The sequence below is a fragment of the Chrysemys picta genome, chromosome 7, assembly GCF_011386835.1.
Source record: "Chrysemys picta bellii isolate R12L10 chromosome 7, ASM1138683v2, whole genome shotgun sequence".
Lineage (NCBI taxonomy): Eukaryota > Metazoa > Chordata > Testudines > Emydidae > Chrysemys > Chrysemys picta.
Genome location: NC_088797.1, coordinates 125,262,610 through 125,285,435, shown reverse-complemented (window position 1 = coordinate 125,285,435; position 22,826 = coordinate 125,262,610). Strand labels below are relative to the sequence as shown.

General features: G+C 49.5%; 1 protein-coding gene across 1 annotated transcript in view; it reads left to right on the top strand.

The window, feature by feature from the left end:
* The first annotated feature begins 487 nt into the window (after positions 1-487).
* The window catches only part of TRIM8 (tripartite motif containing 8), a 53,114-nt gene continuing 30,775 nt past the window's right edge, over positions 488-22,826 (top strand). The window contains exon 1 of the mRNA XM_065552636.1: positions 488-3,116. Coding sequence (XP_065408708.1) covers positions 2,547-3,116 — 570 coding nt within the window. The 5' untranslated portion in view covers positions 488-2,546. The remainder of the gene's footprint in view (positions 3,117-22,826) is intronic.

The following is a 22,826-nucleotide window of genomic DNA, read 5'->3' as shown; positions in this document are numbered from 1 at the left end:
GAGATCGGTGGGCCCCCCCCCCCGCCACTTCTGCCGCCTAGGTGCGGCCGCTTTAAGGCAGGAGGCCGAACGCGGCGGTGTTTCAATGTATCGAATTGTGGCGGTCACGTGGGCCGGCGGGGCGGGGCCCGGGCTAGAGGCTGCAGCGGCGGCTCAGCCCCGGTGTGAGACGGCGGCGGCGCGGCCACGGGCGGGGGGCGGCAGCAGCAGCAGCAGCAGCGGCAGCAGCGGGCGAGGAGGAGTCGGCGGCCGCGGCACCCTCCGGACCGGATCCCCCCGCGCTCCCCGGGTTGTCACTCGCCGGCGGCGAACGAGGCGCCGCGGCCCCAGGGGAGCCCGCTCGGGGCGGGGGGATCGGGCCGCCCCCCTGCGCAGCGACAGCCCGAAGAGGACCCGGACCCCCCCCCTCCCTGCAGCCTCCATCGCCCCCCCCCCCCCGGGAGCCGCTTCCCTGGCTGAGCCCCCCCCAATCCCGAGGACTTTGGGGTCCCCGCACCCCCTTGAGGATTTATAGTGCGCTGTGGGGGTCGCTTCTGCTGCTCTGGGCTGCCCCCCCCACACGCACCCCCCCTGCACCTGGGATGTGACAGCCTGTTTCTGGAGCTGCCCATTGACTATGGCCCCGTAGCTGTCAGGAGACCTTATTCCTTCTGTATGGCCCAGCCTAGGGGAGCCGCTGCCCCGGTCGCCTTCCCCCCGGCGGGCGTGTGACATCGGGGCGAGCCCGCTTGGGTTGTGGCTGTTTCGTGGTGTGTGGGGGGGTTTCTTTTTCTTTTAATTTAGTAGGAGTCGGTTTATTTCCCCCCACCTCCCCCTGCGTGTGGCAGAGACTCCGGGGGGAGAGAAGGGAGAGCCTTGAAACCATTGTACTGCCAGACTATTTTTGTATGATTCTGGGGGCGTAGGGAGGAAAAGAAGAGACGTCTATTTTTATTAAAGAGATTATTTAAAAAAAAAAAGAAAAGAAAAAGAAAACCAAGATGGCTGGAGGTGGCCGTGATGAGCGTGTTGGCTTTTTTTTTTGATCTGATGATAAAGCCAAAAGACAACAGCAGCTGGTGCTACACAGACTCGATTTGGAGTTTCCCCTCCTTAAACTGACACATCAGGCGCATACTTTACAGGGTGGTGCCGTCTACCAGGTCGATTCTTTTTTCTTGTTTTTATTACTTTTTTTTTAAATCTACCCTTCTTTCTCTGGTGGCTCTATTTTTAAAATCCAAACTGAGAGAGGCAACTCAAAATGGCTGAGAATTGACTAGATCCTGCTGGAATTGTACATTTCAGCCGTCTTCTTTCAGCTTCTCCCTCTCACCCCCTTTTTTGCAGGCTGGATCTGAAAGGAGAAATAGCTTTCATGTCAGAGAGAAAACAGAGAAGAGAAGGAAAAGGAGGGGGAAGGGCTCTTCATTAGCAGTTGAGAAATTCCTTTTCAGTTTGATCAAGGCATGCTTGTTTTCCTACCAGCGACCCAGCTCTCTCCCAAATATTGAGCTTCTGTTTTGTTTTATTATTTCTCCTTTTGGATGTTTTTACCTTGAATCAGAATCTCTCCAGATCCTGAAACAAGATTTTCATTTTCTAAACCTGTTCCCTAGTGAGAATTTAGAGCACAGGTTGATTTTTGTTTCATGGGCCTTTTTTTCCCTCCCTCTCCCGAACCTTTTTTCTTCTTCTTTCGTTCTCATTCCTGTCTGTGAAAGGAGGAAGGAACAGGGAGCGTTCCTTTGGCTCTGGGCTGGAATTTCATCTGAATGATTGACCCATCTTCCCACTGTATTCTTCCGTCCAAGATCTCACTATTCCAAAGCAACCGACAGAATTTTTTTTGCTGCTCAGCTGGGTTAGAAGAAAATCTTTGGGGCAGTTGAAAGAATCCAGTTAGTTGTTTCATTGTTTTTTTAATCTTCCATTTGGATCTTAACTCTTTTTTTTTTTTTTTTTTTTTTTTTTTTTAAGACTAATTCCTAGCTCCCCTCAGGGAGAAAAGGAAGGGGGGAAAAAACCGGAGACAGTCTATTCTCTTGGGCTTCTGACCGGGTTGGTGGACAAAAGTCCCTTTAAAATATTGAATGTCAGTTGCAAACCGAAGACAAGAAAAATCAAATCCGGAGTTCTAAATTTAGGAGGTTTTTATAGAACTTGGACTCTGCTACTGGATTTTGTATGGATTTTTTTTTTCCAACCTTCAGTAAGTTTCGATTCACCTTCCGGAATCAAAAGAAACAAAACTGCTCCTAAGAGTTGTTAAAATTGTGGGCTCTAAACCCTGAAAGCTTCTGTGTTTTTTTTCAACTGACACTGGCCCTTAATCAAATCATATATATACATTTTGTTAGTGTTTGAGTTTCGTAGAACTCTGCTCTGTAGGTTATTTTACTTTGAATTTTAGGATAGACTGTAGTTTTTATTTTTTATTATTATTTTATTTTTCAATAGCAGTTTTCCGGCAGACTTCCCACTGCAGGGGGAAGAGCCCACTCTCCAGCTGCATCTGTAGATCAAACTGAAATAGTAAGAGAGAGATTATAAATCTATCCGTAGAAATGGCTGAAAATTGGAAGAACTGTTTTGAAGAGGAACTTATATGTCCCATTTGCCTGCATGTCTTTGTGGAACCCGTTCAGCTTCCTTGTAAGCACAATTTCTGCAGGGGCTGCATAGGGGAGGCGTGGGCCAAAGAGACTGGGTTAGTGCGCTGTCCGGAATGCAATCAGGCCTACAACCAGAAACCCAACCTGGAGAAGAACTTGAAACTGACCAACATTGTGGAAAAGTTCAACTCCCTCAACCTGGAGAAGACCCCCTCGGTCTTGCACTGCGTCTTCTGCCGCAGGGGCCCCCCGCTGCCCGCCCAAAAGATTTGTCTGAGGTGTGAGGCCCCCTGCTGTCAATCTCACGTGCAGACGCACCTGCAGCAGCCCTCCACGGCCCGGGGGCACCTCCTGGTGGAGGCGGACGATGTCCGGGCCTGGAGCTGCCCCCAACACAATGCCTACCGACTGTACCACTGTGAAGCGGAGCAGGTCGCCGTGTGCCAATTCTGCTGCTACTACAGCGGGGCCCACCAGGGCCATTCGGTGTGTGACGTGGAAATCCGGCGTAACGAGATCAGGGTAAGTGGACCCCGCGGTTGTCCCTTTCTCTGAGACGGTCGTGCTGGTTGCAGCGCGCCCGTGGTGTGCATGGTGCTGTCCAAGAGATGAGCAAAGGCAAGTAAGTCCTTGCCCCGAGGAGATTCCAGTCGCAAAGAGATGGTCAAAGTCCTTAAAAATAATGTGTCATTGGAACTGACCTGGGTCTGGCCAGTGGGGCAAGGCGAAGGGACTTCATAGATCTCTTCCAATTTGAGTGGGGGATGGAAGCGAATCACTTCCCCTGCGTATTTGCCTATCTGAATCTTTACCTAGCCCCCCCCGGCGATTCTTTTTGATCAAGGGCTTTTACTCAGTTGTGAAGATTCCAGACTCAAGTGGGCACAGTCAAATCTGACACCCCCTCCCCAAATTCCATCTGCTTTAAAATCATTAGGGGAGGAATTTGCCACCTATTCCCCGATCTACCTCATCTTTAATCCTCTGTTGTGCTTTGAGAATCTTTTTATTTGTTTATTGAAAAGGCCCAGTGTTTATGTAGGACCTACAAAATAACTCCTGGCACTCCTCCTCCCTGAGGGTTCTGCAGCTGCCATTTGATGCAATGTCCTGTTCCTAGCTCCTCAGTGGTGCTGGGGTAGAAATGAGGAAGTAAACAAAAGCAGACATGAGAGACACAAAGTAATATCTTTGACTGGACCAACCTACATACTGTGTCTCATATCCTGTGGACTAGTGTGGCTACAAAAGCACTAAAGCAGACGTTAATTTCAAGCTGAGCTGGAAAGGCATCGTGGGGGTGGGGGAAAGTGCGCGCCAAACAGGGGTGGGTGATAAAATCACTGGGATGGGGTATGTGTTTTCCGCTTTCAAGGGGTTATTCAGACAATGGAGTGGAGGTGGAGGAGAGGAAGCAGCGAGGCATTTGATGGGGATCTTTTGAAGTCATTTGTCACCCACTGGTGACAATAGGACTTGAAACCTTCCAACTGCTTTGCAGACTAATTAACAAAGAGGATATGGGTAACTTGGCGAGGCAGCTAATTATGGGTATGTGGTTATAAGGTAAAGGGTCTGAGTGATCCCCTCCTTGGGCCATTTGTTGCAGCGAATGAACGCTGAACGAAATCATCCTGGTTTAGAACAAAACATCAGCAAAGAGAGGCCCTTTGCCCGAGGACTTGCTTCCAGAACCTTTTCTGAAGGCCCTGTTTGCTTTCCAAATAAGCGAGGGTGGAAGGGAAATCAGATGGGTTCGTAGGTTGAATTGCATTGAAATCTGGTTTCAGGCAGCTTGCTCCCAGGGGTGGCAAGCAATGCCTTGATTACAATGCATCCCTCCCTTGGTATGGCTTGTCCGGGTCAAATCAGCCTCTCCTCTCTCTTCCCACCGCCCCGGGCTCCACCAGAGTCTCCCTCCTCTGGCGATGTTTGAAACCCCTTGGAGGTGCGTGTTGGGGAGGAGGGGTGAGGCAGGGGTAGGAACTTGAGCAGCTGGGGTTGGTGTCACCAGTGCTTGGCCTTCTCGGGGAGAGGGCAGCATGGGGGCGCAGAGGGCTAATGCGCCAGCTTTTCTGCCTGTGGGCGCTTAGGCTGACATTTGGCTGAACAATGAAGAGTTTGTGGTGGGGACGGGTGGGACCCGTGCCCATCCTGGGAGGAGCACAGACCACTGGGGTTTCGCGAGCTCGTGCCCAGAACTGGAATAATAGGGGGTTTTGTACGTTGAAGCTTGTTTGGCAGCGTGGCCTGGTGGAGTCCTTCCTGCCCTAATCCTGGGGTCTAGTCCCTGCCTTTAGCTGCGGAGACTGGGGACAGCTAACAAGCGCGGAGGCCATCAACCCATCCCAGCGTTGCTGTCTTCCTTGGGAGAGGCCTCTCCTCTTCTGTTCTGCTGTCTCCCGCACAACTGCTTCAGGGCAGTGGGGCCCTCGCTTCCTCCCAGCGCCAGAGTGCGCGGAATAAATATTTAACAGTGAATCTAATGGTGATTGCTGTGAAATGGGGATGATTTCCTGTGTATTTTAATGCTGCCAAGATGAGTCACCGTTTAGCAATTAAAAAAAAAAAACACACACGGTAATAAATAAAAAGCGCAACATAATTACTTTCCAGTTGGATGGCCAGGCTGGGGGGGGGAGGGGAGATGCTCTGCAGAGAGGACCCAGTGTGAGCTCACACGAAAGTGGTTTTTCCCCCTCCGGGTTTGTTTGGGAAAACCAAGGCTTGCATGGAGCAGCTAGTGGTTCCCCCCCCGCCGACACCCACCCTGAGGAAGGGCAAAGACTCAGCCAGGCTTGTGAGAAGCGTTTGCTTCTGTTAATTCATCCTCTCTGGGAAAAGTAGAAAAGATACCTTCATCCCAGAGTCGGGAGTGGCTGGCCGGGCTGGGAAACCCACGCAATGGGGTGGTCCGCTGCGCAGCGCCAAGGAATTTTCCGGGTGCGTTCCCAGCAGACTTGGATCTCATCCACGCCCACTTTTAAAATGTGTTGCTGCTCGAAGGATACCTTCTGCTGGCTCGCCATCAGCCCCTTCAGGGGGTTTCCTGGCTAAACTGCAGGGTGCAAAGCTACGGCCAGTCAAGGAATACACTTCAGCCTCACTGCAAACCTTTACTATTTAGGAAAGATGGTCCAGAGGTTAGGGAACTAGCTTGAGACGCGAGACCTGGGTTTGATTCCCTGTTCTGCCACAGACTTCTTGTGTGACCTTAGGGGGGTCACTTAGCCCTTGTGTGCCTCAGTTTCTGCTCTGTGCAATGGGGATGGTGGCACTGGTCCCCCCTACAGGGCCATGCACTGAAGATTGTGAAGTGCTCCGATGTTGTAATGGGGACCCGATGCATTCCTTACATAGATTAGGCCAAATATTGAGGTTCTTAATCAACAGTTCTACAAGTCATCAGCCTGAGTTTGTCTGAATAATCAAGGCACCATGATCCAGTGGATAAAGCCCAGAGCTGGGAGTCAGGAGATCTGGCTTCTGTTCCCAGTTCTCCCATTAGCTCACTATGTGACCTAGGTCTTGTGCCTCAGTTTCCCCGTTCAATAAAATAGCAAGAAACCCACCTTTTGTCAGTAGGCCTTGGGATCTGCCCATCTATATGTTCAGTGTGCATGGTGCTTTGCAGACAAATAAGAAATGGCAACTTCCTGCCCTCGGGATCTTGGACTCTAAGGGCCGGATCTGGTGGTTCTTTCTCAGGCGAATATTTCCCTTTGACTCCCATGTCTGAGTGTGGTTAGCCACAACACAACAAGAGACGGCAAAGAACCCCAAAGAGCTGGGCTATATAATGACATTGATGAATGGCTAATAGCACGGAGCTAGTGAGATCTGGGGCTGCGGGGAAGGTGTCTGAGAGTAACTGGTCATGCGATATTCCTCATGGATTTTTTTGTAGCTCCTTTTTTTTCATAGAATATCGGGGTTGGAAGGGACCTCAGGAGATCTAGTCCAACCCCCTGCTCAAAGCAGGACCAGTCCCCAGACAGATTTTTGCCCCAGATCCCTATAATGGCCTCCTCAAGGATTGAACTCACAACCCTGGGTTTAGCAGGCCAGTGCTCAAACCACTGAGCTATCCCTCCCCCCTGTTCGGAGATTCCGGGCCTGATTCTCTCCTGTCACCTTCCTAATATCAATGTGTAGCGGGACTCTGAATCCAGCTCCATGTCTGAACAAGGGCCTGGGGCTGACATCGGCATTGGAGGCCTTTGAAGGTAACCTGATCACAGCTAGCCAGGTGACAAGTTGTGATCATTGCCTCGACAGGCCCAAGGCATGTGGCCATCGTATTAGTTTTCTTACCCGAGTCCCCTGCGCCGATCTCTGACCCTTTGTTTGTGTCCTCCACTTGTTAGGTCTAGTCTTGGAGACTGTACGCTCTTTGGGTGCAGGGACTGTCATTTTCAGTGTGTTTGGTCTCAGTTGTGCTAGGGCTGTACAATCTAGTTGAGACCTTCGAGTACCACCACACTATAAACAGTATGTTGAGCATGAGTCAGGCGAGATCTTTCCAGGTTGGCAGGCGTGGGGGCGCAGCGTCGGCGCGAAGACCGTATGGGAGAAGGGGCAGGTGGGTCTCGAATAAACACATGCAGAATTGCAAAGGCAGATAGTCTTGTACGTAGATTTCAACTCTTCAGGGCAAAGGATTGTCGTTTTGCTCTCTGTGTGTACAGTGCCTGGCACAGTGGAGTCCTGGTTCATGATTGAAGCTCACGGACACTGTTGCAATACAGATAGCACATATCGTTTGTGGTTAATCTTTCGCGTGCGAATGTGTGTAATATATCCCCCCCCCCCCCCCCGAGATGTTTTCTCCTTTATTTCCTGTTTTTGTGGCGTGGAAATAAAAACCCTCTGTTTTGTTCCATTTCATTTTGTTTGTATCAAGGAATCAAAAAATGAGGTGTTTCTCTTCAGGCCCTGCCTTCATTGTTGAAATCTTAAAGTTCCTGGGCTGCCCTTTATCCCTGGTCATAATGGAATCTCCTTCCAACCTGGCAAAAGAACCCATCTTGGGAACAATTATTTGTTGTTCTTTTGGTTTTTATTTGTCTAGTTAAAGAAAAGTTTGTTTCCGATTCTGAAGTCACCTAATGGGGATTTGAAGGAAGACAGGAAACAAAACCAGCAAGATATTTTTCCTCCCAAACATTCTCCAAATGTTGCCATGTTCATCACTGGATGCAATTGACTCACTGAATCAAAGCTCACTTGAGAATCTCAAAGCAGACAGGACAGAGTTAAAATGCTGTTTATAACCTGTGCTTTGGCCTTTCTTTTTTTTTTTTTTAAGGGATGCTGAGGGTTTTTAATCCTGCTATTTGTCTTGCCTTAAAGGTAGAACAGTTTGGTGTGTGTGTGTTTGGGGGGATTCTTCTATATTCTGAATAGCTGTCGTATTTTTTTAAGAAGAATGGGAGTTCTATATATGAAGAGCATTATTTTGGTGAGACCTTTTGCAAACAATGTTCAGTGCTCCCCCTTCAGGCGCTGAGGCAGTACAGCACGGTTTCCAGAGCAGGGCTGATTGGGCTATTGCACGGGGAAGATGGTTTTGGCTTTATAGATGGCCGTGGTGGGTTGGGGAGTTGTTTGTTTTTAATCACACAAAGAGCTGAGTTGATTTCAGCTCTGTGTTAAAATCCAGGAGGGAGGAGACCCGTAGTATTTGCCAAAAGTCTGAAATGGATTGGTGGGGGGAACAGTGATGAATTCTCAGCTCCTGCTGGGGGAGATTTTTTGGGAGCGAAATTTCTGTACAGAGGCAGGCCTTGTGCCAGTGCACTGCTGGGAGAATTGGCTGCAGAGCCTGACACAGATGTGACCTGTTAATCGTGCCTGTCCAGGCAAAGCAGTGGCCGGCCATACCCTCCCTGCAGATGATCTGTGAAAAATGTCCATTGTGGCTTTTTTCCACCCCCTTTCCTGGCTGGCCCTATCGATTTTTCCCTGACGCACTCCAGCAAGGACAAAAAATTGTCAGTTACACAATGGGTTTCAAAGGGGGAGCTCTGCAGGCCTCTGTTTGATAGACAGCTGTGGAGCTGGGGGAATTTTTTTTTTTTCCCCTTGAAAGGGTCCTTCTCTCCCAATGGTAAAAAAATGTTATTGGAACTGGAGTGCCTCTAAATACTGGGTGGCGGGCACCGGCTAGAACGGAGAACCTGTAGGCAGAGCTGAGGTGGGTTGCATTTTAAAAACAAAACCAGGTTTTGTATCTTATCGTGCGTAGGGTTTGATTTAATAGGCGTGATTTCCAGGTGATTTGTTAGCAGGTGTGCGTGCGCGGTACAGATCATCGGATGGGTAGTGTTTATACATATTTGCCTAGAGCTTGGGGTAAGTGAGTACACGTGACTGTGGTCAGTGAGGGCAGATGCTATGCAAGCATTTTCCCATAGTGCTCTGCAAATGTGCCTCACTCCAGACTCACGACTATTCCAGCACTAGGTCCCACCCAGTGCACCTCCGCACTCGCGGGAAGTCCCTGGCTATTCTAGTCCTAGACACCCCGTACATAGCTCTGCTGATGTTCAATTCCCTGCCCACAGCCCTTCGATGTTCCTCGGCCCTGACCTGGATTGCCCCTTGTTATTCCGGTGCTGGGCTGCCAAATGGGACCTGGGTTCTGTGCCCTGGGATTCTGCGTTTCTGTGCAGTGTCTTTTTAGGCCATCATAGGTGATCTCGTCAGACTGCCCTGGCCCCATCTCCATGGCTTTAACAGTCGTTGGTTTGTGTAGGCTTTGCTGCTGCCCTTGGTTTGCCTGACGATTTAGAAGACAGGAAATTAAATGCATTGGATAGCAGGAAAGGGTGTTTCAGAGGAATCTTGGGGGCGCCTAGCCATCCTTGCTGTAAAGCCTTTGAAGTCCGGGAAGTTACCCCAAGCATGAACTTGTCTTGATCCTAGGAGTCTCTCAAAGCAAGACGGTACCTTTAGGCCATCAGTCAACTAAAACGGTCTTGAATTTCCCTATTGAATTCCTTGGCTGTGGGTTGAAATAGTTCTTTCCTCTTCCTATACCCTCTCCCTCGTCTTCCTTACTGCATTTATACTAAGGCCTCGGAATGCAGTCACACCTAGACAGCTTGGTTGCTTGTGCCTGCTTTGCTACAGATCCCCATCCCTGAGTGCTTTGTACAGAGCTAACTAAAAAATCAGGGCAGAGACCGGAGGAATTAAGAGGCAGAGGTCGGGGAGAGGTTTTTGGCGGAGACCGGATACAAGATATGGAGCTGATGAAATGGGAAGGATGGAAGAAGGCTGCTTGGTGTGGTAGGAGCTGCAGAGGAGAAGGCCCTTGGGCCTCAATTTGAGACTGCATATAGGCATGTGCAGTGGAGGAGGGACAACGTTAGGGGTAGGCGTATATAGATTACACACGCATGAGAGACAGGTCCATGTGATACTGTGCATAGCATCTTTTATCGAGGCTCTCAGTGCTTTAGAACCAGTAGTGAGTTGAGGTCCTCCCCCCCACCCATGGTTTAGGTATTATCCCATTTTACAGATGGGGAAACTGAGGCACAGAAAGACTGGATGATTTGCTCACCCACTGAGTCCGACAGCTTGGGGTTAGAACCTCCTTCTTCCAACTGCTCTCCCTGTTTCACAAATTCTGGCCCCAGGGCCTTCTCCTCTGCAGCTCCTACCACACCACACAGTCTGCTTTGAAGAGCTTCAAAAGCAAAGGGAGGCAACCGTGAAATAGACAGGGAGTCAGTGCAGTGTTGGCCGGGTCTGTTCCAGTATAAACCTGCAGGTATTTACACAGCTTTTGATGGCTGTGGAAATACCCTTGTTGTAATAAACTTGGTCCAGCATCTTGTTAGGTCTGAGGCTAACCCGTGGGATTCATAGAGTGCCATTCGCCAGAGAAGCTAGGCAGTGGAGAACCATTCTCTTCTACATGTGCTCTGGCTGGGGGAGGAAAGGGCTGGGTAGTTGAAAAAGAGAGGAGAGAAAAGAGGCCTTAATTTGAAAGTATAATTTCTTCCCCTTCCCCCCCTCTCTCCTCCTGTTGGGAACAGAGGCGTGATGGGGAAGTTTGACACCCTCCCTGACCAGCTGTAATCAAAGGAGCGGAGGAGTTTTGGAAAATATTAGAGAGGTTTTGAAGACGCTTCCCGCTGGCCTCCCCTCCTCCTATCTCCATGAATGGATTGTTCCCAAACTTCCCGATTGCAAGGGCTGGTTTAGGCCAAAATCAGATCTCCTGGCTCATACCAGCATAAGCAAGAGCAGAATGAAGCCGCCTGTCTGGCCGCCCGAGGAGCAGGTTGTTGGATTAGTGGCACTAGGTTAGAGTAACGAGGGAAGCTATGACTGCCTTGCAGTGCGTTGGCCTATTCCGTTGGGGTGTGTGTGTGTGTGGGGGGGGGGGGGGTATTTTGTTTTTCCTTAGCACACCTCAGTGATCCTACCAGTTTTTGCACTTGTAATCAGAGCTGAGCTGGGCCTGACAACAGCAGATCCTCCCCTGGGGGGGGACGGACAACAAAAGGTGGGGAAGGAAAGGAGGGACTAACATTGAAACAATGAAATAGCCGAGAGAGGGCAGCCCCGTGAGGGAGCTTTGCAGAAATGCTAGCCAGTGCGGGTGTTTTATAATCCGCTTCTGTGCTGCACTGGCCTGCAGCGATCAATGTGATCTGCGCGGAATGCTGTGAATTCAGCGGCTGCCGGCCGTCATTCTGTCAGAATTCAAATGGACGTGTACATACGGATTTATAAATCAACACTCAGGGCCGGATCCTGCTCTGGGTCGTGCATGTTGCGCCCGTGGGCTCCAGGGCAGAATCCAGTCTGTGCTTTTTATTGATCTCCAGACTGGTGACTGTCACCTTTCTGCCTTAGCCGCAGAGTAGGCTAAGGGGGGGTAGGGTTATCAGCCCCTTCTTGTTAAGAGAGATGGTGTTTAGTGGACTTGTAGCCAGGGACTCCTGAGTTAATCTTAGGCTCCTTTATTCACATGTCGTGTGAATGTAGACAGGCTGCTTCACTTCTCCATTCCTCGGTTTGCCCACCTATAAAATGGGGCTAACATTTATTATACTGTAAAGGGGGGTTGTGTTTGTTTGCACAGTGCCGTGGACAGAAGCGTTGCAGTAAACTGGCTAGTGCGGAGTGGGTGTGTACACCACTTCCCTTTATTGCATGGAATCAGAACTGTTCAGCTGTGTGTCATAAACCCTGTACTGATCAAGAAGATTCTCCTTTAGCTCACAGGGTAGGGGCCTGTGCTTTTGGAGGAAGAGGGAACTAGTCCTGAGCAGCTGTTGGAGGGCAGCATAGTTTTAGCCACGAAATCCTGGGGTTGTTATAAGTATTTTATGTCTCTCCCCCAGATCAAGCCCGTGAAAATAGTCCTTGTCCAAACCCAGTTGTTTTCAGCAAAGGAGAATCTGCAGCCCCAGGTCCAGCATTCAGTCACAACCTCAACCTCTTCCTCTTTCTTATTGGTTGTATTACGGCAGCACCAAGAGACCCCAGCCAAAACTGGGGTTCGCTTCTGCTGGGTGCTACATAGCTATCTAGCAAGACGTCGCAGTCTAAATTCTTCCTGTCTCCTGGTGATGATGTACCTGAAAAAATGGGGATTTATTTTTCAGCCTGAGGTTCTTCTCTCCCCTGTCTTCCCTCCTCCCCGCCCCCACTGATGCTTTTTATTCTTTGATTTGTGCCTTTTATTTTTGGACACCTCCACAAGTGGATTTGGAAACTTCTCAGTTGCGGATGGATCCAGAGGAAGCGCTTGGCAGACACGGAAGTTCTGGCTGGGGAACGAGCGCTCGCACGCTCTCTAAAATATGAGTGAATATTGGCAGGCCGACAGATAGTATAATCTAGTGGATTCGTGGTGAGCTGGGCTCTCTCTCTCCCCCCCCCCCCCCCCTCCCAGCCTGTTCTCCTAGGACGGATCCTCTTGTCTCCTCCTTGCTCCTGCTTTCACAAACCTCAGGGTGACCTGGTTTCTGAAGCTTTGCTTCAGTGCTGGACCTCTTTAATAATAATAAAAAAGGTTATTAAATTGAACTGGCAATTTCCCTAGAAATACATGGGGGTGGTATAAACCCTGCTTTGAGCCCAGTTATTGTGTGGGTTTCATATCCTGTCCCCTGGAACCTCCCTCCAGTCGGTTCTGATGTTTTGCTGGGGCGCTGCAGGTGAGTTGAAAGATTGATGCTCCACCGCAGACAGACGAGCGTTGATTGGGATTGGAGGGGGAGGGGGTTGGGGCCTCTTCAAGGTTGTGCAGCAGGCATGAGATGCAGGTGTAACCCCCCCCTTCCTCTCCTCCCCTCCCCCCTGCATCAGCACAAACGGCAGGTCGCTCAGTGGAAACTGATGTGGCTGGGCGAGGATCCCTGCTTGCAGACAAAGGGATTCTCTCGCTCTTGTGTGCGCGCGCGCCTGTCTCTTTGTTCTCTTGGCCGGGCACGCCGGGCTCTGACGGCGAAAGCTCATTTGAGCTCGGCTTTCCAACAGGCTCAAAGGGGGGAAATACATAATAAAGCCACGAGGTCTCCGTCACCGCCAGAAGCGTTGGGGGAGGGATGAACGATGGGAGATTTGGCCCCTGGTTGGTTTAATTTCATTTGGACATCCCTGGGCAAATGACACTTTTAGCTCCAGGGTTGTTGGGTCTAGTGGGGCGCAGGGCTGGGGTGGGCTGGCAGGCCAATAGACCATTCTAGCTCTGATATTGAGGGCCTGTCCACCTCAGCTTGACTTCAATAGAGCTGTTCTGGAGCTGGTGGTGTGGGACATCCTGCAGCTCACATCTTGCTCCGATGGGAAGACCCTTGTGGATGGGGTCATAAGATTACATCCCTGCACCACACAGGGTCCCCAGTTTTCTCTCTTCGCCCCTGCTGTGCTGTTCCCGCAGGTAAGCTGCCTCCCCATGCGTGCCCTGTTAGCCTCGCGTGTTAGCCAGCAGGAGGTGACTACCCCGCCCCAGGCCAGCGTTCCAACCCAGCAGTCGTAACAATGTGCTTGTCTGTGGCCTCCATCCAGGGATTTCAAAGCACGCGCCATGTGTCGGGGAAGTGAGCTTAATCGTACCGCGGGGATGTAGGCTGGCGTGACCCTCGTTTGACAGCTGGGGAAACTGAGGCACAGAAAGGGGACGCGTCTTGCCCAAGGTCACACGGCAAGTCGTGGGCAGAGCCAGGAGTCCTGTTTTCTAACCGCTCGTCCCTGTGCAGACGCCATCACCACACACGCTGCAGTGCTGAGAAGGTGGCCAAGACTGGCGCGGGCGGCTTCTGGCCCCGATTCAGCAAGCTACTTAGGCACATGCCAAGCATGCGAGACGTCCCCATTGAAGTCAGCATGGCTACTCAGGGGCTTACGTACCTTGCTGAATTGGGGCCCCAGTGGCCCAGTTTTCCTTCCTGCCCTTGATTCACTTCAAGGTTGGCTTGTGATTCTGGTTACCTGTTAATGTGAACGGCACTAATCTCCATGCACCAGAGTGCACCACGGGCGGCTCATAATAAACACTGACTCGACAAACCAAAGCTCAACCTCCAGCTCGGTGGTGAAGCTCCCCCCAGAACAGAATGATGTTCTGCCCGAGAGGCGAGGCATGCAAAGGGGCGCGCTGGATGATGGAGGGGCTGGAGAGGAGGGTCGAAGGGGGCATCGACACTGATAAAAGACCCGCTGCACAGCCGCAGCTGGCCTGCATCAGCCGCCGTAGGCTCCTGAGATTTGGGCTGCAGGCTCTGAAATTGCAATGTAGATGTTGGACTCCCCTTCAAGGGGGAGGGTCTCAGAGCCCAGGCTCTGATTGGTGGAATCTCCTTCGTTGGAGGTTTTTCAGGTCAGGCTTGACGAAGCCCTGGCTGGGACGATTTAGTTGGGGATTGGTCCTGCTTTGAGCAGGGGGTTGGACTAGATGACCTCCTGAGGTCCCTTTCAACCCTGATATTCTATGATTCCAGCCCACCGCAGTTTTTAGCCCCCTAGCTTGCAAGCCTGAATCGGCTGATCTGGGATCTGAGGCAGGGTGCTGTGGGTATTTTTAATCCCAGTGTGTAGCCATATCCTAAGGGAGACTGAAGAGACCCCTAGAATAACATGTAACCTGAATGTAGCACTTCTCCGTGAAAGATCTCAAAGCACCTGAAAAAAGGGGGAATAAGGGTCAGTTTTCCCACTTTTCTGGGATTTGTGGGGAAATGAAGGAACAGAAATTGATTTGCCCCAGGCCACAGCAGTGAGTCAGTGGCTGAGTGAGGAAAAGAACCCAGGAGTCCTGGCTCCCAGCCCCCAGGCACACCATTAGCCCACAGCTGCCTGACCCAGATCCTGCCAGTTGAAGGGAGCAAATGTTCACCTGTTGAAGGTCAAACCAGATTTCAGACCGGATTCTGAGGTGTGCAAATATCCAGATAACATGGAAACAGCCAAGAAAAACCTGCAAGCAGTCAGGCTCTAAGTCCCTAGGTCAGAATAAACACCGTTGTGAGTGAAGCCAGGAGCGCCTGGTAAGGATCTGGGAGCACAAAAGGTCAAAAGAGATTTTGGAGAGAATGAGACCTCCAGAATTTCCCAGAAGAACAGGGGGCATGATGAGCAAACTCTAAATCCGGGCAAACCAAGTCTCCGAGAGCCATTGCTGCAGCTGCAGTGGAAGGGCATGCTGGAAGAAGACAGAGTTTCAGTGAAGACACTTGGACACCAGAAAATTGGCCTCCTTCTTCGATCCCTGCTTCAGAAAATGGCAGTGCACCCGAATCCAGAAATTAGGCCTGAATTTGAATCAGTGCTCTGACATGGACTCCATCTGTGGCCACGGGCAAGTCACTTAACCTTGCTGCCTCAGTTTCCCTATCTTTAAAATGGAGCTAATGTTAAGATATGGGGAGGGAGAATGAAAAGGTGTCATAGACCTTGTGCTGCTGAATGCTACAGAGTCCTAATGGAGACTTTTGGAGCTTCAGGGGCTGTACTTTTGAGTCAGGAGACCCGATTTCTATTTCTGCTGATAGCCAACTTCCTTGGGGCTGCTCTGGTTTACATGTACCCCTATGGCTGTGGGAAGCAGGAGCACACTCTTTATGCCAGAACTGAACTAGCGCAGAGTTCTTATGCTAGTTATGTGCCAGCTGGGAAGATCCCCTGTGCAGGGGTTTTTTCCCGGACTTGTCTCCACCAGCTGTATACCCCTCTGAAGTGGAGTGGATTGTGACGGAGAATCTTTAGATATATTAATATCATCTGCAGAGAGAGGATACTGAAATCCACTGTAGCTTTATCAACCTCAGGGTCGGTTTGCAGATCCCAAGATAAACAACCAAAGTCCAAGGATGGTTCCCTCAAATACCTCAGCTTAACTCTCCAAAACTAGAAAGAAATTCTTGCCACACATCACTTGAGGTAATTGACTAGGCTAGATTCAAACCCCTGAGCACCAGTCCCTGGAAATCAAAACAAGAAGATAAATGAGGCATCGGGATCTTAAGATCAATAGTGTCAAAGGCTGCTAACAAATCAGGGAAGATTAAAAACCAATGATAGACATCCGGATGCTAACAGAAAAAAAAAATGTAATTTTAAAACAAAACAGTTACAATAATTGATTCTCATGGCAAGTACCCAGAATGTGCTTCCCAAACACAGAGGGAGATGCTGTCCCTTCCCCAAGGAGCATATGATGCAAGAAGATCCCCAGATCAATATTTACTAATCATACCTATTGAAAAGGAATGTCTGAAACACCTGCCACTACTTCATGGTCTCCATCAAACGGCCGGGACATCTCAGTCCCTGAGAACGGCCATGGGTCTGACGCTCCCCGGGAAGAGGTGCAGTCTGATTATAGCTTGAGACCAAGGAAATTCAGCTCCGCATCTGAGCATGGGGGTCTCTCAGGGTTGCAAGGTAAATTGGGTTGTGTGTCAGGGAGGAAAAAAAATGTCTTGGGTTAATTAACAATGGCTTAACCACTGTTCAACTTGGCATCGCTGGTGCTAGTCAAGGGAAGCGTATGGTCATAAAGAAAGGTGGGTGCAAAGCAGGGTGTGAAGAAGACCCTGGAAATCGATAGTAAGAAGCTGCAGAGATTTTCATGGAGTAGGAACTGCTGCTGGCCATGTGTACACCTGGTCTGAACTTGGGTTTTTAATGCCATTTGGCCCTGTTGGTATTTTAGTTAGTGCTGGTTTAATGCAAGTATAGCCAGGGTTCAAAGAAGGTTCTCTACTATCCCAGGGAGCGAGCAAAAAGAAAAGACAGGTGTGTTCATGAGTTGATGGGCAGATTAGGATGGCCAGCAATCCTGACCCGTTGATCTTAAAGGTGATCTGCAAAGAGGAAGGAAATAACAATTGTGCTCTTTATTCCTTCTTCATGATGTGTAGAAAAAGCTGTAAGGTTGTTTTCGGTGTGTTTGGGTATTTTTGTTTTTAACCTGACATATTAAGAATTAAACCCTTGTCTCCCTTGCTTTTGCTGGCAATCTCCTCGGAGCACTTAAGGTATGTCTATACTACCCGCCGGATCAGCAGGCAGCGATCAATCCAGCGGGGCTCGATTTATCGTGTCTAGTCTAGACGCGATGAACCGATTCCCAAGCGCTCTCCCGTCGACTCCTGTACTGCACCGCGGTGAGAGGCGCAGGCAGAGTTGATGGGGGAGCGGCAGCAGTGAAGACACGGGGGTGAGTAGATCTAAGTACATCAACTTAGATCGTAACTTAGATTGATTTCCCCCCCCCCCCCCCCCGCCCAGTGTAGACCAGGGCTTAGAGACCTGTGGATGAGTGTTTACACAGCCTTTGCCTGCAGGAGCAGTACTGTTGGATGCCTTCACAAAGAGAACTTTTCTCCCAAGTGTGTGTTGGGTGTTTGAATTCAAACACCAAGTGTAGAGCAAAGCCAAGGGTTTAAGCCAGGGATAGTCAATTACTTTTTGTCAAGGTCCAAATTTCTTGGTCAAGGTATAGTCAAGGTCCAGACTCCAGAAAAAATGATAAGTAAATAAAAAGATTTCAGGGTCCATTCAGAAGCGTCTGGAGGTCCAGATTTGGCCCACGGTCTGCCTATTGACTACCCCTGATTAAAACAGTGCAATTGGAAAACCCCACCCCAGCTCTCCCTTGCTCAACTTTAATCTCTTGAAATGTCACAATTCTACTAAATTTTCCAACAAAAATGAGGAAGTCGGGACTTCATAGATTTCCCAGGCCAGAAGGGACCATTATGATCATCTACTCTGACCTCCTTTATCACATAGGTCGTAGAACTTTCCCCAGATAATTCCTAGAGCATAAATAATTCCTAGGTTTGGTATTTTGGGTGGGTTTTTTTTTTGTTTGTTTAAAAAAAAAACACTTAACAGATCTTTTTAAATTTCAACTTCTCCTTTGAACCTCATAAAGGGGTACAAACTGATGTGGCTGTGATAAGGCTGAGCAACTGATGGTCTCCTAGGCACATTGGCCTGACAGTAAAGACACTGGGAATTTAGCCGTATGGACTGGGAAATACAACATTTCCTTTCTTTCTCAGCTGTGAGCCCATACTGTTCTTCCAAACTGGTGCGCTCATCAACCACATGGTGTTAGCTAGAGGCCCTGGTTTGCCATAGGCACAGTGAGTTTCCATCCCATGTCTTCCCAGGAGGCGTGGCCTTTGTGCGAAATAATCCTCATGACATCAGAAGGGATCTGTGACTTCCTGAATGGCCTATCCGCTGGCCCAGCAAGGGGAGGGAGGTGCTGCTCTCAGTAAGGGGCAAAGAAAGCCAGAGGCTCACTGGCAGATGCCTGGCATGGGAGGAAACACTCCACACATGTTGACAGCCTGGGCTCGTTCACATCAAGTGCCCCTAGTAAGCAGCAAAATACCCATCGCTGTCCCATTGGCGTGACCCCCTTTGGTGCTTTCAGTGACCTCTTTATGAGCAGTAAAGTGCATGGGCAGAGCACCCAGGAAACTATTTTCTTGTATCCCCTCCCATCTGGGCTGTGCATGAAATTTACCTACGACGGGCGCCACTGGAATTAAGAACCGAGAAGCCTGTGCAAGAGATTTCCCTCCTTTATTAGGCAAGCTCTCATCTTAAAGCACCACCCCAAGCTGTTGGGTCTGATTTCCCTCCTGCTTGCAGCTGTAACTCCATTTGCTTAAATGGAATCGGTCGGAAATCACACAGCTGAGTGGGAAGGATTGGGCTTTAGCATTGGGGAAATTCCCACGATCTGTCTACAGGAGGTCAGCTGAGATGGCCTTACGGTCCCTTTGGGCGTTCGTATACCGGTTCAGTGGAAATGAGGAGCCTAAATGCCATTGTGGAGCTGGCCCTGAGCTAGTTTACTGGGCCTAGCGTAGAGGCCAAATCCCAGAAAACTGGGGTGTAGGTAGACTCAGCTGGGAAAGCCAGCGGTAGAAGAGGGATTAGAACCCAGATTTGCTGGCTCCCAGTCCTGGCCCTTATTCATTAGAGAAGCATTCCTGCTTAGGTGCTGCATCTCTTTGGTGAGGACACTTTTACAGCTGAGCACAGGTAGGTTAATGGACTTCACTCAGGCCCCCTTAGGGAAGCTGGCAGCCCTGGCCTGGGGTGACCAGATGTCCCAGTTTTATAGGGAAAGTCCCGATATCTGGGGCTTTTTTAATATGGGCTCCTATTACCCCCCCCATCCCGATTTTTCACACTTGCTATCTGGTCACCCTTCGCTGGCCTAGCTTAAAAGGCAAGGAGACCAACATGGTGGTCAGACCCAATTTTTTCCCAGACGGGAGGCTGCATTCGCCGTACTGGATTCTTACCAAAATGATTTGCAGCTGCCCCCGCATGACCGTGGGACTCCATCTCCCAGAATGCAATGTTCTACATAGCCTGGCTCCTGAGAACAAGATGGAGCGTTGCATGCTGGGACACAGTCATTGTTGCCACTTTGATGCTCCTTTTGCCATCAATGGGAGATTTGCCATTAACTTCAGTGGAAATGGGATCTGGCCCAGAACCCCCAGGAGCGACGTTTGCTCTGTGGCTGCTCCCCTGCTCCCCGTTAGCCTCCATCCTCCCAGCATAGGCCTGGATTCAGCATGGGAGTCAATACGGTTTGGCCTGTTTATGCCAACAGAGAATTTGGTCCCTTCGGTGTGAGCGCAAGATTTAAATGATCTGATGTCAAGTATTTGTTGAGGGCCTTACTTAAGACTAAGGGCAAAGATTCATTAATGGCTGTGCCGTGCTAAGTATAACAAATTATTGTTGGACCTGATCTGGACAGGTACGGAGCACTTGCAATGGGACAGAAAATATCAGACAGGCTGTTCTGAGCGAGGTAAAAATCTGTTTTCCCCATGGAGGTGGTTATATCCTCTCTCGATGTGCAGGAAGCTTATTGCCATGGATAGAGAAGATTATTTCACACAATGTGTGATTAACCTCTGGAACTCCCTGCCGCATTATATTAGTGAGGCAAATAATTTATTAAGTTTGCTCAAAGGAGCAGATGCTTAGCAGTAGGAACAGAATCTGAAGTTACTTAAGCAAGGGTTAGCTTTGGAGCGGAGTCAAAACTCCAGATCTGAATACCCCACCCTTGAGAGTGTTTGAATTATGGGATTGCAATCCTGTAAACTAATCGCCATGTGGGGTTTCCCCATGGGGTTGCATTGTGCCACTGGCCAGATGTATTTCCGCTAGGGGTTTGTCTCCTTCCTTGGAAGCATCCCACAGTGGTCATGGTGAGAGATGGGATGTTGGACTTGAGGGACTATGGGGCTGTTCCAACAGGACAACTCCTTTGTCCTGTGCCATTCAGTGCAAGTAGCCTGCAGTATTAACTTCAAAGTCAGGTCCCGTTCCTGCCTTGGATTCTTCTTGCTAGGGTTGGTTTGCCCCAGCATTATAATGAAAGCTGGGGCAAGATAATAAATAGTCTTAACCGACACCTCAAAATGTGAAGAAACGTGGAGGCTAAAGGTAGCTGAAATTGTTTTCTGGTATTACTTTACTAATCGGACTGAAGCTGCCCTTCTCCACTGCCTTCCATTGGAGGATCGCAGAGCACTTTACAAATGTTCATTAAGTTCCAACATAGCGAAGCATTATTATCCCCACTTTACAGTCACAGAAACTGACCAGAAAAGGGAAAGCGATCAATGCAGGGAATCGGCGTCAGATCTTGATAGTATCTGGATTTCCAGTTTCCTGCTTCAACCACTAGACCCCACTCCTCCGCAGCTGGGTGATCAGGATGACTTTTAGTCAGTCTCCATCCTGCGAGAGGCTCTGTATCCCTTCAGCGCCTCATCCTGAAACTGCCACCCCGTGGTACCGTACATGTTCCTTTTATAGCGTGTTGGGGGTGGGGAATCTTATCATGAGCGAAAAATGAAAGTGTGTGGGATTCTGCTCTTGTGAGTTGTGGTGGCAGGGGAGCCCCGAAGTGTTAAATGGGCGCAGGGGTAAGTGAAATCAGTAAATATAATTATCCCCATTTCATGGGGAAACTGAGGCACCATGGTTCAGTGACTTGTGCCCAGCGAGTCTGTCACTGAGCTGAGCATAAACCAAGATCTGGCTCCTATTCCTGTGACTTAATCACAAGATCATCCTCTCTCTCCCCCCAGACCTTCCCCCACACCCCTCAACTAACCCTGATCTGAATAGAAACTCAGAATGGCCCCTCTTCACACACCACCCCCTGCCCCCCTGTGCATCTCAAGATAAACAGTGCCAGCGAGGTGATGCCATTAGACCCGGGTGCTGGCACCGGTAGTTAGATGGTGTTTATTTGTGGTGCTTTTCTTTTTATTGGCAAGTTTGGACAGACCTTCAGAAATCCACCTCCCACTCGGAAAGTAACGTGACTCTTTCCTAGTAGGAAAAGGGCCAGGTTTCAAGGGAGGGTTGTGGCAGAGATCCGTCCCTCTGCTGCCATTCCCACATAAGAGAAGCAAAACCCACAGCCTCAATCAATACCATGAGGCGTGCGTGTATCTAAAATGTGTATAATTTTTTTTAAGAGAGATCTATATCCTTTTGCTTTTTAAAATAAAACCAGGCTGCAAGCAGCTGCTGGTTGGCAGCTTTGCGGGAACATCTGGTGTTCCCGGGCCGTTTTTCAGCACATTCGAATGATGGGATTCATAAAGATCCTAATCCAAGCCTTTAGAATTCTGAGCAAACACCCCCTCCAAAAAAAAAAAAATTATCCAAGCTGATTTTGTTTTAAAGGAGACAGCTGACGGGTCCTGAGCTTCAGTAACGTTGTAATTGGTAATGGCATTTCATGGTTGAAATGCCAAGCTGCACGGGCAGAAATCTCACGGTGCTGTACACTGCTGTTGCTGGGCGCTGTTTAATCAGCGGTCGGGTTTTGCTCCAGAAGTGAGTGCCTTTCACCATTTGTAGCGAGATCCCCATGTGTCCCTTACTGTGTGTGGGATTTGAGCAGGCCTAAATTAATGTTTGTAAACCGCTTTGGGATCCTGCGACGGACGGCGCGGGAGCAGTGCAAAAGCTGATTTTATTTTTCGTGTTGATTGCCGAGTCCAGCTGGCTCTCAAATTCCTCTGGTTTGTTTCTCTCTGTTTAGCTGAGGCAGCAGTTTTGCCGTTTGCTGGACTAGCCATTTGCAACTGTTAGAAGCACCAAGGGACTATTTGTAAAAACTGGAGTGTTTGTATAAAGCGAATGATGATGCAACAACATTTTCAAAGAGTGCCTAAGCCTAAATCCTATTCAAAAGGGGTTAGGGTCAGATTATCAAAGGTATTTAGGCACCTACGATCCAAATAGGCACCTACTGGAATTGCTCCTATCTGCAGGTTGAGGTGCCTAAATCCCACTGACTTTCAGTGAGGTTCTTGAATGCCTGAGTCACTTTGGAAAATGGGTCTAGGTTCCTGGGTACTTTAGACAATGTTGCCCCACATCGGCACTAGAAAAGTTGCCCTGGTTTAACTTAATCCGTGTGGAAATCTGTCCCTTTAAACTAGCGGAACCGCCTCCTAGAGATGCATTTAAGCAGCTTGAACCCGGGCGCATATCGATTTAGTCGAAAAGGGTTAAACCACCAAGTGCCTCTATATTAGGGTTTTGCATCAGTTTAACTAGATTGAGTTTAAAAATCAATTTATTTAAAACGGGGCAAGCTTTCTAATGTAGACAGGACGGAGGGGCTGGATAGCGAAGAGTGGGCACTTCAGAGCCAGACTGTAGAGACAACTGAAAGTTGTTACT